This window comes from Prionailurus viverrinus, chromosome B1 (assembly GCF_022837055.1).
Source record: "Prionailurus viverrinus isolate Anna chromosome B1, UM_Priviv_1.0, whole genome shotgun sequence".
NCBI lineage: Eukaryota > Metazoa > Chordata > Mammalia > Carnivora > Felidae > Prionailurus > Prionailurus viverrinus.
This window is the reverse complement of record NC_062564.1, coordinates 139,935,435-139,952,665: the sequence shown is the minus strand read 5'-3', so window position 1 is coordinate 139,952,665 and position 17,231 is coordinate 139,935,435. Positions and strand designations below refer to the sequence as shown.

The 17,231-nt window shown below is 35.4% G+C and overlaps 1 protein-coding gene across 5 annotated transcripts in view; it reads left to right on the top strand.

The window, feature by feature from the left end:
* CFAP299 (cilia and flagella associated protein 299) overlaps window positions 1-17,231 on the top strand; it is a 631,144-nt gene that overhangs the window by 590,675 nt on the left and 23,238 nt on the right. For 2 of the 5 annotated variants that reach the window (XM_047857286.1, XM_047857290.1), the window contains one exon: window positions 2,143-2,424. The exons of 1 other annotated variant lie outside the window; for it this stretch is intronic. In XM_047857286.1, coding sequence (XP_047713242.1) covers window positions 2,143-2,238 — 96 coding nt within the window. In that variant the 3' untranslated portion in view covers window positions 2,239-2,424. Of the gene's footprint in view, window positions 1-2,142; window positions 2,425-12,911; window positions 12,941-14,926; window positions 14,996-17,231 lie in introns of those variants that run through there. 2 more of the 5 variants (XM_047857287.1, XM_047857289.1) reach the window with 2 other exon arrangements.

Below are 17,231 nucleotides of genomic sequence, written 5' to 3'. Positions count from 1 at the left end.
TCTAATTTGCCAAAAATTTACCTTAACTGCATGAACTTAAATGTCTGAAATATTTCTGAGTTTCTATAAGAATAACCTTTTACATATAGCATATATCAAGTATCAAAACTGATTTCCTCATTTTCCTGGAATTTTAACATTAGCCACAGGCCAAAAGTAAACAAAAAAATTATCAGTCCATATATCAAAAAGTTGTTTCCTTTCCTGATAAGCACCAGATTCTTAATTTGAGCTCAAAATACACAAGTAGACAAATAAAATAAAATACTAATAAATCAGATTCTCTGTTGTCTTACATCCAAGAAAGAATAAATCTCTATAATCTATTAGTCCATTTACAGAGATCACAAAATTTTGGCCACAAATCCCAATTCTGAATCACTACTGTCACCAGTAGGGAATAATTTATTGATTGTAAAAGTTCCAAAAACAAAAACAAAACACAAAAGTAGTAAAATGGAAAATATGTAAAGAAACAGAGGATCAGCAAAATGGAAGTTCTGTTACAACAGAGAATTTACCTCTTGGAGCCAAGAAATGCCCTGACTTATGTCTTGCATGAGGTACAGCACTCCTCCAACAATACAGGTTCCTCAGCCATCAGGTGAATCCACTGGGCATTGTAGTTTCCGAAATAATTTTTCTTAAAAGGATATAACTCTCATATAAAAATGATATGACTCTCATACAGATATGAAATGAATGTGCCAACTATTTTATTTAATTTACTAATTACAGAGGGAACCAGTAGGAAGTTGCAAGCAATTCAGAGGAGAATTCTAAGAGCAAAACATATATAGGGAATAAGAAAAACTGAAGTTAATTTACAAATAGATGCAAAATAGGACTCAATGCAGGGGACTACTTAATTGAATTCTACTGGGTACAATTAATTTGCATCTTTTTAGACAAGAATATTTTGCATTATATCAAGTTTTCCACATCTTAAAGAGTTGTAAAATAACACAAAAAATAATGAAAGGCAGAAAAAACTTGGTTGGGTGAGTCACTCAGGACACCCACTATTTTTATTTGCCCATTTCAGTCTTTACAGTTTTGCTGACTCTACTTAATAAGAGATGGGTCCAATATATTTTTTCTCTAGCATAAGAAATTAGTACCACAAGAATAAAGCAGGACCAAAACTTTCCTCCAGTCCCACATCTAAATGTCTTATCATCTCTTCCTATAAGAAGAAAGAGCAAGTAACTTCATTCTTTTGTGCATTGAATAATATTTTCTAATTGTAGATATTACCAACTCTTTCAGAATCTCTCTTCTCTCTTATCAATACCACATTAGTGAATACTCGTTCCCACAGGAGCCCTGTAGAAGCCTGACTATCAGACTATCCTGAATAAGGTAAAAGGAGCAAATCTTTTTTCACAGATTATAATTTGAAGGTGGGGAAAAGCAGTTCAGATAGTTTTTAAAACAGAGCAGAAGCTTTTCATTAAACCCACTATGGTCAGGTACTTCCACTAGTCTGAATCAATTCCAAACTTGAGTTCATTTCTTATTGGATAATCTTTGAAATTAGGATAGGATTCTTTTAGTTTTATTAACTTGTGATTACATGCGTTTACAAAGTCCTTCACTGGAGGGGCGCCTGGGTGGCTCAGTTGGTTGAGCATCCGACTTCAGCCAGGTCATGATCTCGCGGTCCGGGAGTTCGAGCCCCGCGTCAGGCTCTGGGCTGATGGCTCAGAGCCTGGAGCCTGTTTCCGATTCTGTGTCTCCCTCTCTCTCTGCCCCTCCCCCGTTCATGCTCTGTCTCTCTCTGTCCCAAAAATAAATAAACGTTGAAAAAAAAATTAAAAAAAAAAAAAAACAAAGTCCTTCACTGGAAATTCTACAGAGTTAGTGACCCTTGGGGTTTAGTAGAGTCTAGACAAGCATGAGCCTTGGAGACTGTTTTGACCCTAGATATTTTCAGCAATGTCACAGCCCAGGGACTCAAAGCTTCTGATTGGAATTATCACTACTCTCAAGAAAAAGAATCTGAGAGGAAACACAAAAATGTCTCCATGGCCATAGCACTTTTGTTCTGTTTACTATAACATTGAAGCAAGAAGAAAATTCATTTACTGCCCATCATCTGTATGGCCTGGACTGATTGACAATATGATTTATATATTTTAGGTTCCCCCAGGTGACAACTCTACTAGAATCCCCATCCAGACAGACCTCTACATTCAAGCTGTCATTTTTGACCACATTTCCAGAAGAAAGACTTAACTACCAACATTGCTAAATTTAAATGAATGCTGTAACCAGAAGCAAATTAGAATAATAAATGAGCTCTGTAGCTGGAAGGCAAATTAGAATAATAAAAGTTGGTAAAGAAATTAGAAAGAAAACCATAATCTTGACTATCTTTGTGTGGTATAGATATTAATCCCATTTGAGGTTTTTTTTTTAATTTTTTACCCTAAATACTGAAGCTGACTGCAACAGTTCATGGGAGAGAATCTTCTTGCTACTTTAAAGATATAGTAATTAGTGACTATATTGTAACTCAGATCTTCCAAAACAAAAATGTTCCAGGTCCTACTGTTGCCAAATATAGTGGACCAAAACCCATACCATGTGGCAGTGCTGTCTACTAAATTTGTTGAATATCGATAAGAGGTCTGAAATTGAAGAACAAGAGTAAAAAAATATAAATACAAAGTTTTCAATAGACCTAAATGAGTAAGTAAATTCTGAAATGTCCCATGACATGATGTATAAAATGAATGAAGTGTTTGATATGTTTATGTGCCTGGACAATATGAACCCCATGACAATGAAATCTAAGAGAAACTGGAAAATTTTAGAGAAGTGAGGACTTCATTAGAGAAAAGCATGCTTTCCTAATGTGCCCTTGCAGGTGGCTTTTGTGCAGAAAAGATATTATTCGGAGGTCACTTGTGGTTTAACAATTAATATTAGTTTCTTCCTCTTCTTTCTATTCTCTTCCCATTCTAAACAACCTAGTACTAAGGCAATCAGCTGGGCCAAGCAAGGTAGAAATCTGCTCACTATGTGGGAATGGGAAAGCCCAGAGCAGAGTGTCAGAGTTCCAATGGGGTGAGCAAGGTGTATTCAGCAGGAAACTGATGGCCCGACATGAGATGGTAGATCCACTCAGAATGAGTAGAGTGGTGTTAAATTAGAATGGGATATTTTGGTGTGATCTTATCATTTTCAATATATACAACAGATACAGAATGTATGTTAATGTATGTACATATACATCTTCCCTCACTCAGTTCAAAGAGAGGGCCTCAAAGCAACAACACCCTATATGGATGAGCACATATAGCACCCAGATCTTAGTTTGTCACCACCATTTTCTACCAAAAGGAAATAGCAATCCTTGGGAAAATGTCCTGGGCTGAGACAGGGAAAATACAAAGGCTAGAATATTTTTTTTGTACCAGAAATCAAAGAAGTTCTTGAAAAATGAAGAGGATTTGTCAAAAGAATAATGAATCCACCTTGGAAACGTTCCCATTGGCCAAACCTGAGAAAGGTTGGGCAGCAAAATAATGAAAACAACAGAAAGCAGGAAATTATGAGCCCATAAGGATCCACAGAAAGGAATAAAAGCAAAGTTTGATGAAGAACAGGATATTTACATAGTATCTCCCACAAAACATGTATTAGTTATAGAGGGAATGATGGAAAAACCTGGAAGACACCACTTTCAAAAAGTGCTCAAAGAGAATGTGTTTAGTAATGAGGCAAACTGAATTTGTTCCCCACCAAGTAATATGAACACAGACACTCCTCATCACTTTTGTAATAATCCTGCCAAATTTACATAACCTGAATATAACCAAGAGAAAATTCAGGAAAAAAAAATCTGTGGACATTATGCAAAATAACTGGCCTGAGATCTTCAAGGAGTCAAGTTCTTGAAAACAGAAGACTGAGAAACTGTCTCAGATTGAAGGAAACTAGAGACACGTGATCATCAAATGCAACCCATGATTCTGAATTACATTTTTATCCTATAAAGGGGATTTGGGGACAATTGGTGAAATTCGAATTTTTTTGAAGATGAGTAATGTAAAATGTAGTAATGTAAAATGTCTATGTCCTACTTTTGATGATTATGTTGTGGTTATATGAGAAAATATCCTTGATTTTGGGAAATTACACTAAAGCATTTGGGAGTCAACAGGCATCATGTCAGCAAATTATTTATAAATATTTCGGGGGGAAAAGTCTTTGTGCTATACTATTTCTGTAATTCTGAGATTATTTTGAAATAAAGTAAGTATTTGATTTATTACATTTATAAATTCAAAACTCTAGTTACTTATATTCTAAGTATTTGCATAAATTTTATTGTTCTATCTATAGACAGTGAAATTTTTTACTGTCATTTTATGAGTTCTTTTATAGTTTAATTAAATTTCTTTAAATATTTTAAATTTTATTGGTGATCTCCATTACATTCAATTTTCTAATTATTTCAAAATTTAACTAGCAAATAAGCCTTCATATACATATACATAACTCTTGTAAGTTTAATAATTTAAATGTATAAATATAAAGACTCATGTTCTCTTAAAAGTTTCAGTATGGTTTGTAAATTTATAAAACTTAATTGAAATCATGTCTAAATTAATTATTCAAATATCACAATTTAAATTGGAGAGTATATGCCAGTGTTTCATAAATGTTTTAACTATTTTAAATATTTTTAAGTATGGGTATTTATAAAATATTTAAAATACTTAATATATTTACAGACTATTCCTATCATTAATCCCAAGGTCTAAGACTCTAAAAAATCAATTATTTCATCACAAATAATTTTTTACATTAGCTTCTGAACTGAATTTACTTCTAGTAAGTACTGCATGGAGATTTGAGTTGGATTATGGGATGTGTTCATTTGCTAGGGCTGCCTTAACAAAATACCAGAGATTGGGTGGTTGAAACAACATAAATTTATTTTCTTAAATTTCCAGAGACTGGAACCAAGATTAAGGTGTCAGCAGGTTTGATTTATGCTGAGGCCTCTCTCTTTACTTGCAGATGGCATCTTTCTTGCTATTTCTTCTCATGGTCTCATCTGTGTAGGTATCTCTGGTGTCTGTTCACATAGCAAAATTTCATCTTATGAGAACACCAGATTGGATTAGAGTCCACCCTAATGACCCCATTTTAATTTATCTCTTTCAAAGGCTGTCTCAAAGTACAGTCACATTCTGAGGGACTGGGGGATAAGACCTCAACCATGAATTCTGTAGAGATACGATACACCCCTTACCTTGGGATGTAGACCAAAAATATCCAGGATATTTTTCTCATGATTAGACCCTTTCAGCCAATGCTAAGCCACGTCTAGATCTCTGAGGGTTCCAATGTCATGCCTTTCAAATGTGGGTTGCCTTGCTGTATAAGAGCCTTGGATTCACATATTGTTGTACCTGATTTTACAGTCTGCTTTGAGTTTGTAGCATCCACCCGGGTCAACTGAAATTCAGTGAATCTATGTAAGGTTTCATTCTGTTTTTGCATTGTTTTCATATTTCTATCAGCAGAGTCACAACACCTATAAATATTTAAGTGGCATCTGACTGTATCGAGTATATTTCTCATGTCTTATTTTGCTCGGAGGTCACAGTTCTAACGTCAAACTAATGCAATTATTGGAGACTAGAAATTCCCTTCATGGAAGCTCATTAAGGTGACTTAAACCCAGTAAAGAATAGAGAGCAATTAGAGAACTGTTATGTTTGAGTACAGGATACACTAAGAAAGTAATTTAACCTGATACTAACAGTGAAATGCAGGGCCAAAGAAAGGGAATATGTGAAATGTATGTGAGAATCAGCAGAAGAGCAGTGCGCCAAAGACACAGGACCAAAGAATGAGCAAGCCGACCAAAAGGAAATGAAACAAGAAATTGAGCAATGCAATAAAAAGTAAAGAGCATTAAGAACCAGACTATTTGGCAAACTGATGATGGTAATTGGCCAAATCACTTTATCTCTCCAGATTCTGGCTCTTGAAGGTCTCTTCAAAATCCAAAACATCTATGATTTCCCTTGCTGTTTTTCTAATCTATTTATAGACTCCCTCAGCTGAATAGAATAGCTTTGTAAGTTAAGTGTAATTTTCTCCAAATGACAGTTTAAGTGTATTATCCAAGACTCTGCTTGCAAGTGACAGAAATCCAATTTGAATCGTTATTATAAAAACATGGAGGTGTCTCCCAGAGCTAAAGAAAGGAATATGTCTGAATCCTAGGAAAAATCATATAATCATAATCAAAGTTGAACACTATGGGAACTACTGCTCTATCTCATTATTGTGTTCCTCAGTGCATCATTTTTCTCTTCCAACAGAACTGCCTTTCAACAGACACACAACTTCCTTCCTTCCTTCCATCTTTCCTTCCCTTCCCTTCCCTTCCCTTCCCTTCCCTCTCCTCTCCTCTCCTCTCCTCTCCTCTCCTCTCCTCTCCTCTCTTGTCCTTCCTCCCTCCTTTCCTTCATTTGTCTCCCTCTTTTCCTCCCTGTCTCCTTCTCTCCCTCCCTCATCCCTTCCCTCCCTTCTCCTCTCTCTTTTCCTCAAGTCCAGAATCCCAGAGAAGGGACACTTGACCCAGCTTTACTCAGGAGCCCAGCCCCTATTAAAATTTAAAATCTAAAATGGTCAGACTGTACAGAATATATTCCCCACAATTACAGCCACTATGTAACCTTGTGAATGAATGAGAATCTTCAGAAAAGCAGGTAATTCTGGGACACAGCAATCCATCCAGTTGAATGGAGCAGAGAGTGTGGGAGAGAGGAAAGGGAGAAGTCTGGGATGCTCAGGTACTCAATCATAGAGCAGCAATTCATTTCTCCCCTTTTCACTGGTGGTGACAACAGAAGACAAAGCAGCAGTAGCAATAGGATGAATATTCTCTTTGTATGCTTCCTGTTTTATAACACAATTGTCTGGGATAAACAATTACATAATCAAAGCTACCTGATATATGACCGACTTCTTCAATGTTATTGTAGCTCCCAGAATAATATGCTTTCAACCACAGATAGTAACCATAAACTTTCTTAATCTCAAGGAAATTAAAAGGAAATATATACTCATTTATTTATGAAGGACCAAGTGTGGCCCAGATACATTTCTAGGGGCATAACAACAAATAAGTGCTTCCCTCAAGAAATCCATTAGTTTGGAATAAAAAGGAATCTGAGGGATCTTATGATTTTATTGTTCCTGTTGCAGCTGCTATTGTGAATGGATTTTCCCCTCAGCTACCAATAGATTGTTGTAGATGCTACATGAATTGGCCAAGACTTTCTGGAATCATACTGTCATGAGATGCTGCTGCTTATTTATTGGGAATACCACTTGGGAAGTATTGTCCTAAGTATGTTCCATAGCATACTAGTCTTTTAAAAGTATCTTCTTCCAAGAAAAATTCTGTGATTGAATAAGTGACCTATTATTGACTCTGAGAAGTTCCAAAATAAAGAGATTTCATTTTGTTTAATCTAAGTTCCCAAATTGTCCACTAATCAACATCCCCCCATTTGCACCATAAAACACCTATTAGTGTCTGTATTACTTGAGGTTTTTTGTTGTTTGCAAGCCACGCACACACAAAAACATCTCACACATTTAAACAGAAAGAAGAATGTACTAGAATCCAACAGAGTTGAAAATCAAGACTCAGGAAAGAAAAATAAAAAGGAATTCTGGAAGTCTAACTAGCACACACTTCCAGTTATAAAGCTGAGTTACAACTACTTCCCAGTGTCTGTCTGTCAGGAGAGCAAACTTAATCAGCCTCAGGAAGGTCAGGTGTCTATCTCTGGATCAATCAGCAGTGGTCAAGGTCAGAAGGTAGTCATAACACCTAGAGGTCCATCCCTGTTCCTCAAGGGCCTGTTTCTAGAGAAAGAGGGATTATGAGCTGGGAAGAAATATGTACTATTAAATCTCTTGAAACTAGTACTATAAACACACTTTATTAGAAACCATTAAGTATGATGTTGACTCTTGATTTAATATTAATATTTTAATATTGGATGGAAATATACTCCTATTCCCAATTTTCTTTTGAGACTTAACCAGAAATGGACGTCAGTGTTTCCTTCCAAACGAAGTTTTGCCATTAATTGAAATTATTTTTATAAATAAAATAAAATTAGATGATATGCTGCATGTATAAATTTTGAGATACATTCCAGGTAAAAAATGCTTCTTGAGTGGCTTCTTCAATAAACTGTCCAAATTGGTTTACTCATTTATTATTTGAGACTTTTGCAATTCTGTTTATGAAAATGCTTTCTATATATATAGTTGTTTTATTTTTCCTTCTTTTCTAATTTATTTATGGACATTGGCTTTTGAATTTTATAAATTTTTTTTTGAAATTAATAGACTTTATTTTCTTAGATGTATTAGATTTACAGAAAATTTGACCTGAAAAATATAGTTTCCATATACCTCCTTTCTCCACACTTAGTTTCCACTGTTATTGGTATCCTGCATTAGTGTGCTATATGAATTACAATTGATTAATCAATATTGAAAAATTACTAACTGGAGTCCATGGGTTACATTAGGGATCACTCTTGGCGTTCAGTTCTATGTGTCTTGACAAATACATACTATTTTGTATCTACCAGAAGCCCTAAATATCCTCTGTGCCCCCCACTTACTCATCTCTCCCCCTCTACCTCCTTTAATCTCTGACAACCGCCTACCTTTTTACTGTCTGTAGTTTTGCCTTTTCCAGAATGTCATTTATGGAATCATACAGCATACAGCCTTTTCAGATTGGCTTCTCTAACTTAGCAATATACATTTAAGTTTCCTCCATTCTTTTGATGACCTGATAGCTCATGTCTTTTTTATCACTGAAAATATCCCATTGGATGGATGTACCACAGTTTATCAATACACCAATCAAAGGATACCTTAGCTGCTCCCAAGTTTTGACAATTTTGAGTAAAACTTCTTTAAGCATCCATGCTCAGGTTTTTGTGTGAACGTAAGTTTTCAACTCATTTGAGTAAATATCTAGGAATATGATTGCTGGATCATATGGTTTTAAGACTGTTTAGCTTTGTGAGAAACTGTCAAACTGTCTCCCAAAGTGGCTACACAACCAGCAGTGAATGACAGCTCCTATTGTCCTACATACTTCACAACATTTGGTGTTGTCAGTGTTTTGAAATTTAGCCATTGTACTAGGTGTGTAATGTTATCTTATTGTTGTTTTTATCTGAAATTCCCTAACAACATCTGATGTCGAGCATCTTTTCACGTGCTTATTTTCCATCTGTATATCTTTTTGGTAAACTATCTGTTCAGATATTTTGCACAGTTTTTTTTATTGTCTTTTTTTAATTTATTTTTTATTTATATTTTATTTAGTTAACATATAGTGCAATATTGGTTTCAGAAGTAGAATTCAGTAATTCATCACTTACGTACAACAACCAGAGCTCATCACAAGTGCTCTCCTTAGTACCCATCACCCATTTAGCCCATTCCCCACCCGCCAACTTCCATCAGCCCTCAGTTTGTTCTCTATCTTTAAGAGTCTTTTGTGGTTTATTTCCCTCTTTTCTCTTTTTCCCCGTTTTCTTATTATTGAGTTATAAGAGTTCCTTATAAATTATGGACACAAGGCCTTTATCAGATATTTGTTCTGCATATATTTCTTCCCAGTCTATGGCTTCTGTCTTCATTCTCTTAAAGTAATATACTTTTTTAAAAAATACTATCTTTAACAGATTAAAAAAAAAACAAAGTTAATTTGGATTTTTCCATATTTCAGAAAAGTTTTTATGTAAATATCTGGATTATCTTTTTATTAAAGTTTGACATAACTCTCAACAGTAAAACCACATGGCTCAAAGCTTTTCAGAAGACAAAATTTTGATTACTTTTTATTAGAGAAATTACTGTTTTCTATTTATTGAGCCAATTTTGAATGTTAAGGTTTTCTCAGAAAAATAATCAACCTCATTGAAATCTTTTCATATGTTTTCATAGAATGGTACAGAATTTATAATATATTCCCTGTGTACTTTTTTGTGATATCAAATGTCTAATTCCTATTTTTAAAATACCTTTTATCTTAATTATACCTTTTCTCTTAATTATAAGAAATTTGGTTTTAAAGTACCTACCATTTGCTTTTGAATTGATTCAGATTCTGTTTTGCATTAATTTTGTTTCTATTTTTATTTTTCATCAGATCCTTCTTCATGCCTTTTTTAATGCGTGTTTTATTGTTTTTCCCCAAATTTTGAAATGTAATTAGTCATTTATTTTTATTTCTGCTTCTTAAAAATAACAAAACCCGTTAACACAAAATTTTTCCTTCTGAGAACACCATTGGCCACAATAGACAAATTTTGAGAATTATTGTTCTCATTTTTCTTATTTTATACATATTCCATATTTGCACTATTTGCATTTGCCTCTAGCCTAAATTTTTTGCTGGTTTTTGTTGTAATTTCAAAGTAAACATATTTATTTTTATCTATGCTTTGAGCATGATTTCTAATTTTATTGCATTATTGCCAAAGAACCTTGCCTTTACAGTCCCTATTTTGAGGATTTTATTCTTATTTTCTTGTAACTTAGCTTACAGTTAGCTTTATTTTTTTTTAATTTAGTGTTCCACCGATGGTTGAAAAAAACCTGCATGTTGTTTATTTTAATATGTATTTAAGCTTTAATAACATATTATCCAAGACCTGTATTTCTTGTTTTATATATAAATTCATGTATGTATGTACATATGTATGAATGCATGTGTTTTGGAGCATCAAAGGCTAACAAAGATGTGACCAAGATTTTTTTTTTTTTACCAAAAACAGTTTTAGTGCTTGTAAATCTAACAATTTTTGCTTAATTGATTTTGAAATTCCTCTTTTGCTATTCTCCATGGGTATTGTCAGCATGGATTGTACCTTTACTAAAGGAAAAGAACCTTCGACTTCCTTTTTCTTAAAACTCGAATCCTATTTTTCTTCCCTGAAACTCAAAATATCAACCCTGCTTTATTTCTGTTTTTATTTGTCTGATAAACGAGTAGCCATCTCATTACCACTCCCAACATTTTTCAGTGTTTATTAGTGTAATCTGGTGGCATAAAGCTTGGTTATTATTAATAATATTCGTTTAAAATTAAAATTAGTTTTGTACCAACATTTATGACAATTAGCTCTATTTTTAAAATGTTTCAGTATCACCCTCTGTCCTCTTATACCATGAAATCCCAATTAATTCTAATTTTGTGAAGCTTTTTTTTCTTGTTTATTCCTCTTGTTAATTACAAAATTACAGTTGCATTCACATAGGAAATAATTCAAACAGAATTGAAAACATAGATAAAAGTGAAGTTCCTTCCTCACAGGTCAGGGATAGGGTAAGACAAGTGAGATAACTAACACACAATTTAAGGAGACCATCTCAGGCTACTTCCTCAAATTTGTACCCTGGGTACCTCATTCACCTCACCCTACGTCCAGCCCTGCTTCCTGATACTTATTCCACTGCAGAAAAGATATTACTGCTGACAGTTTGTTTCTCCAGAAAATTCTGTGAGTGCGTGCATGCGTGCACGCATGGATGCATGCATGCGTATGTGGCTGTTTTTTTTTTATAATACTTGGATCATCACTCTATGTAGTTCCCTGTTGCTCTACACATAGAATAGGGTCATCCACTTGCTTCAACAAATATTTACTAAGAGCCTATTTAATAGTAAACCTATTGTTTTAGGCATTTAAACAAAATGAAGAGTCAATGGGCGTGAACATATTTCAGTCTTTCTGAAAACTGCATGTTTTTCCAGTGTATGGATGTACCATGATGTTTTCAACCACTCTGGTATTGATGATGTTTAAGTATCTGTTGTCACCAACTATGATTTTGTTAACATTTTTTTCCATGTATTATGTGCAATGAAGTGAACATATATGTAGGAGGAATTCCTGAACATGGAACTGTTGGATCAAAAGGCAGGTGTGTCTAAACATTGAGAGATATTATCCAATTGACATTCCAAAATGTTGTACCAGTTCATAACCCTAAAGTGAACACCAAAGTGCATCTTCCCCCCCACCCATTGATAATAGGTACTAGCAATCTTTTCAATATCTGCTTCTCTGATAGGTAAATATTTGTATTCCATTGCAATTTTAAGTTGTATTTCTTTCATTTTAAGTGAGTTTAAGCTTATTTTTGTATATTTATCTAATACATTTACTATCTTTTTAGGTTTTGCCTATTAGCTTGATGTTATTTTTTTATGTTCTTTATTTTCTAATTGATTTGGAAAAGTTTGGGATATACTGAAGAACTCATTTTTTTTTCTGATATATGTGATGCAAATGTTTTTCCCAGTTTATTGTGATTTGGTTTTCTATGGTAAGTTTTCTTGTGCAAAAGGACTTAAGTGTCGAGTAGTCAAGTTCAATGGTGCTTTTATTCATAGCTGTTGTACTTCATGACGGAAAGACTTCCCCACTTCAAGATAGTAATTACTTTTAAATTTTCTTCTGACACGATTGTGGTCATTTTTTAGATGTACGTTTTTGTCCATTTGAGATTTACTTTGATATAAAGAATGATACAGAAATTTAATAAAAATTTTTCTCAAGTATTCATTTGCTCCAGTATTTTTCAAAATAATCCATTTTTTCTTGACTAACTTTAAATCCCAAATTTATCATTATAAATGCACTCCTTTTTTTAGCTTATTTCTAGTGTCTCTATATTATGTATTCCTGGGTCACTGCATGCTTTAATTTCTTTATTCTTAAAGCTTTTAATATATTTAGGGCAAGCTCATCTTCATTCCTTTTTTTTTTTACGGTTGACAATGATTTTTTTTTACATCATCTTTAATATAATTTTTCAAATTTCAGGAGCATATAAGGATTAAAAGGCAATTAAGGTAAGGATTTTACTAACACCTGTCACATAGTAAATACTTAATAAATTTTAGCTCTTTAATTAATTCTCCAATAAAGTAAAGTCTATCTAAACCTTGTGCTTGCTACCACAGCAGGTGAAATGTCCATTGTCTCCACTCACTCCGCACTTGGATGTTGCTTGGATTTTCTATTCCCAACTGTTCCTCAACCACACCACAATGCATGCAGCTGTCCTTAGAGATCATGTCTATAGCGTAGCTCTCCTTCACTGAGGTGGGACTTTCTCATATGCTCATGATGCCAAACACCAAAGGATACCATGACAATTGATATTCCTGGCAGACAGTTTTACCAAAATTATTCCTATCTCTGCCCAAGGGTATTATACATGGGGCCCACAAAAATACCACTATAAGGAGCCCCTCTTCTTCTTTTCCAGTTATTTAGGGGTGCTAGAACAGTGGTAGCCATGTCAGAGAGCAGTGTTTTTTAAATTGTATTCTTCAGATTCTTAAAGTTATGTTTAAAAGCCTTAAGAGCCATCTCAAAGAGTAATAATAGGAGCCAGTGCTAGTGATGTTCCAAGACTTCTGTGCATTTTTCAGCTATTTCAAGAAATACTTTATTTGGGCAAACGATGACATTATTTTTAAAATAAAGGTGGGGAATGGGGTGCCTGGGTGCTCAATCAGTTAAGCATCCAACTCTTGATTTCAGCTCGGGTCATGGTCTCGCGGTTTGTGAGTTGGGCCTCCATGTCGGGCTCTGCACTGGCAGCATGGAGCCTGCTTGGGATTCTCGATCTCCCTCTCTCTCTGCCCCTCCCCCATTCACACTGGCTCTCTCTCCTTCTCTCTCTCTGTCTCAAAATAAATAAATAAACTTTAAAAAGGATAAATAAAGGTGGGAAAGGAGAGGACAATACAGTAGAGAGACCCCTGTCCAATTCTCTAGTTAGTATAGATCAGGGTTTCTCAACATCAGCACTACTGATGTTTGGGGCTGGATAATTCTTTATTGTAGTGGGAATATCCTGTGAGTTGTAGGATGTTCAGCAATATCCCTGGCCTCTAGCTAGTCGCAGTTCCTCCACAATTATGCCAAGTGAAAATGTCTGCCTAAAATCACATGGTTGGCAAAATTGTCACAATGGAGAACTACTGGTATAAGTCAGGCTTTTGTGTAGTGAGGCCATGAGAGTAGATTCATGAATCACCTCCAGATCTGCCCTCAGTTCGACAAGGTTGCTTTTGAGGACAAATTATGTTTCTCAACCCACTTCACCAGCCTTTGATCAGTGGTTCCCTCCAGACTCTATTAGGTTTAGTGTTTTCGTGTTTATGGGGTTAGAAAACCTGTGGCAGGTCCTGTTAGTGTGAAAGCATTTCATAGCAGCCTCCTTGAAGGCTTTAAATTGTAAGTTACGGGGCGCCTGGGTGGCTCAGTCGGTTAGGCAGCCGACTTCGGCTCGGGTCATGATCTCACGGTCCGTGAGTTCAAGCCCCGCGTCGGGCTCTGTGCTGACCGCTCAGAGCCTGGAGCCTGTTGCGGATTCTGTGTCTCCCTCTCTCTCTGACCCTCCCCTGTTCATGCTCTGTCTCTCCCTGTCTCAAAAATAAATAAAACGTTAAAAAAAATTTAAAAAAATAATAAATAAATAAATTGTAAGTTACTGGCAGAGTAATATGGAACCTGTTTATCAGTTAAGGATGATCAGCAAATAAACATAAAGCAATCAAGCAGTGTCTCCTCATTGATGGGTTTCAGCCTCCAGAAGCCTGAGAAGTGGGTACCTGGTCACTGTGATGTTACACTTCATTCAGTCTCTGCTTTTAGTTTTACTTTTCTCTACCTGGTTAGTTTGGACTCTTAATTTCTCTACCATTTCATGTGCTCTATCTGTACCCTTTGGAAAATGGATCCATGGATACTACCAGATTTGGCTCTCCCAATCCTTATCACTGATTTTAATATTATCTTATTTTAATAATGACTATTTTTTACAGATCACAACTGTCACTTTCTAAGGAAGCATAATACATCATTTAATTTTGAAGTGGATTTTAACAACAACAACAAACCCCAACATTTGAAAGATTTCCTTTTCTCAGAAATAATTTCCTGCTGAAGAAATATAAACATTCAGCCAGTAATATGTTGTGGTTACTTCTTTCAGGAAATCAAATAAGTAGGTGTTTGCTAATCTGATTATGTAATAAGTAATGTTTAAAAGTGAAAAATAATTTCTGTCTTTTTTCTTGGCAGTGTATTTATTCCATAGCTGGCATGTAAAAATGAAAAAAAAAAATTGCACTAGTCAAAAGATCAGTGAACTTATGAAACAAATTCTTAGTTTTTAACTTGCCAGTTATTTTTATTTTTTATTTTATTTTTTAAACGTTTATTTTGGAGAGGGAGATTTAGAGTACGAATGGGGGAGGGGCAGAGAGAGAGGGAAAGAAAATCCCAAGAAGACTCCCCCTCTCAGCGCAGATCCCACAGACCTCACCAAACTCACAGACCTGGAGATCAAGATCAACCTGAGCCTACATCAACAGTTGGACACTTAACTGACTAAGCCATCCAGGTGCCCCTAATTTTTCAATTATTTTTAAATTGGTAAGTGTTCCTTTCAAATTATCACTCTAAGAAGCATTAACTGTTATAATGAGGAATTCTGGTGTAAGTTCAAAAGTGTACTAAGGAAGCTGAAAACTTAGAAAGTCATATATACATACACTGGGGTGGTAGGGGAAGCAGATCAAGCAAGTAAAAAACTTCAAGGGGCTCTTGGAAATGTAAGTAATAAAAACTTACGATTTTGGATACCTGCACCTAAAGACACATTTTCCAAATTATTCTGCAACTGTTATTGCTAACCATAGCTCTGCCCAGCCATAGCTATAAAAATGCAAGCAAGAAGGTACCATACGCCTTCGTTCTCCACCACCATAGATGCCAACACATTCCAGAAACCTTCACTGACCTTAGCCTTAGAAGACCCGACCTCATCTTCTGATAGTATACCCCCTGCAGTTTACATAAGCTCTTTAACTACTCTGAGCCGCTTTTTAGTGGCACGTCTCTTTCATCATTCTCTGGCTAATGTCACACAGTTTTGAGTATCATACCAGAGTACCGCACTCATAGGCTGAGGACTAGTTTGTGAGCCCTCCTTCAGTCATCCCCTTGACGAAGGTCAGCACGCAGCTCATCACACCTGAAGGCCTACATCTGAAACTGTCCTAGAACGTGAAGTGCCAGAGAACAAATACTTTTTGCTTAAAGTTTTCAAGTTTGTTTGTTTGTTTGTTTGTTTGTTTAGACAGAGCGCACAAGTGGGGGAGGGGCAGAGAGAAGAATAGATAGAATCCCAAACAGGCTTCGTGCCATCAGTGTAGATAGAACCCAGGGAAGGGCTGGAACTCATGAACTGTGAGATCATGACCTGAGCCAAGAGATCATGACCTGAGCATAGAGAGAGTTGGACACTTAACCGACTGAACCACCCAAGTGCCCTGAAAGCAAATACTTACTTTTTAAGCACTTATTATGTGCCAGGCAATCTTCCTACACCCTGATGCTAGAGTGGCAAACAATATGGTCAAAGTCCCTAACCCCGGGATCTTACCTTCCAGTGAGGAACAGACAACAAACAACAAACAGCCACGAGCAGCATTATTCTCTAATCTTAAACTGTGCTTCTAAGATTGAGAGACAGCTATAGTATAATATAAAAAGCAATGACTGTGGACTCAGGAGACCTGCATTCATGTGCCATGTTAGCAGAATTATTTTACGTAAATCATAATTTAATTTTCCAAGCTTCAGCTTCCTCACATGAAGAAGAGGGATACTATCCATCCTTGCTAAATTAACTCATAGAATACCTGAAACAATCCCTTGCAATTAAATATTGAAAGAAGAAAATATTTATAAGGTTAAAGTCATCTTCAAACGATACATTCTTTTTCTAGCACTGATGTCTTTTTCCAGCTGTCGTTTTTATGGATACTGAACAATTCAAAACACCCCAAAGTGCCGAATTCTTCCTATTGCCCAATATAAAACATGTCCTAATGTTCTGTTCATTTCAGTGGAACATCAGTAAGCAATGGCAGAACAGCACAGGCAGAAGGCCAGGAAAGAGGTGACTAAACCCCCAAATTAAATTCAGATGATCCTATCTCCACTGTTAGCATTTTCGAGAGGCAAATCTCAATACCCTGATCTTACATTGAGATAGCAATCTTTGAGATTTTCAAATGTTTCTTTGAAATAAAAGTAACTACTTTTTTAAAATGCCAAAGA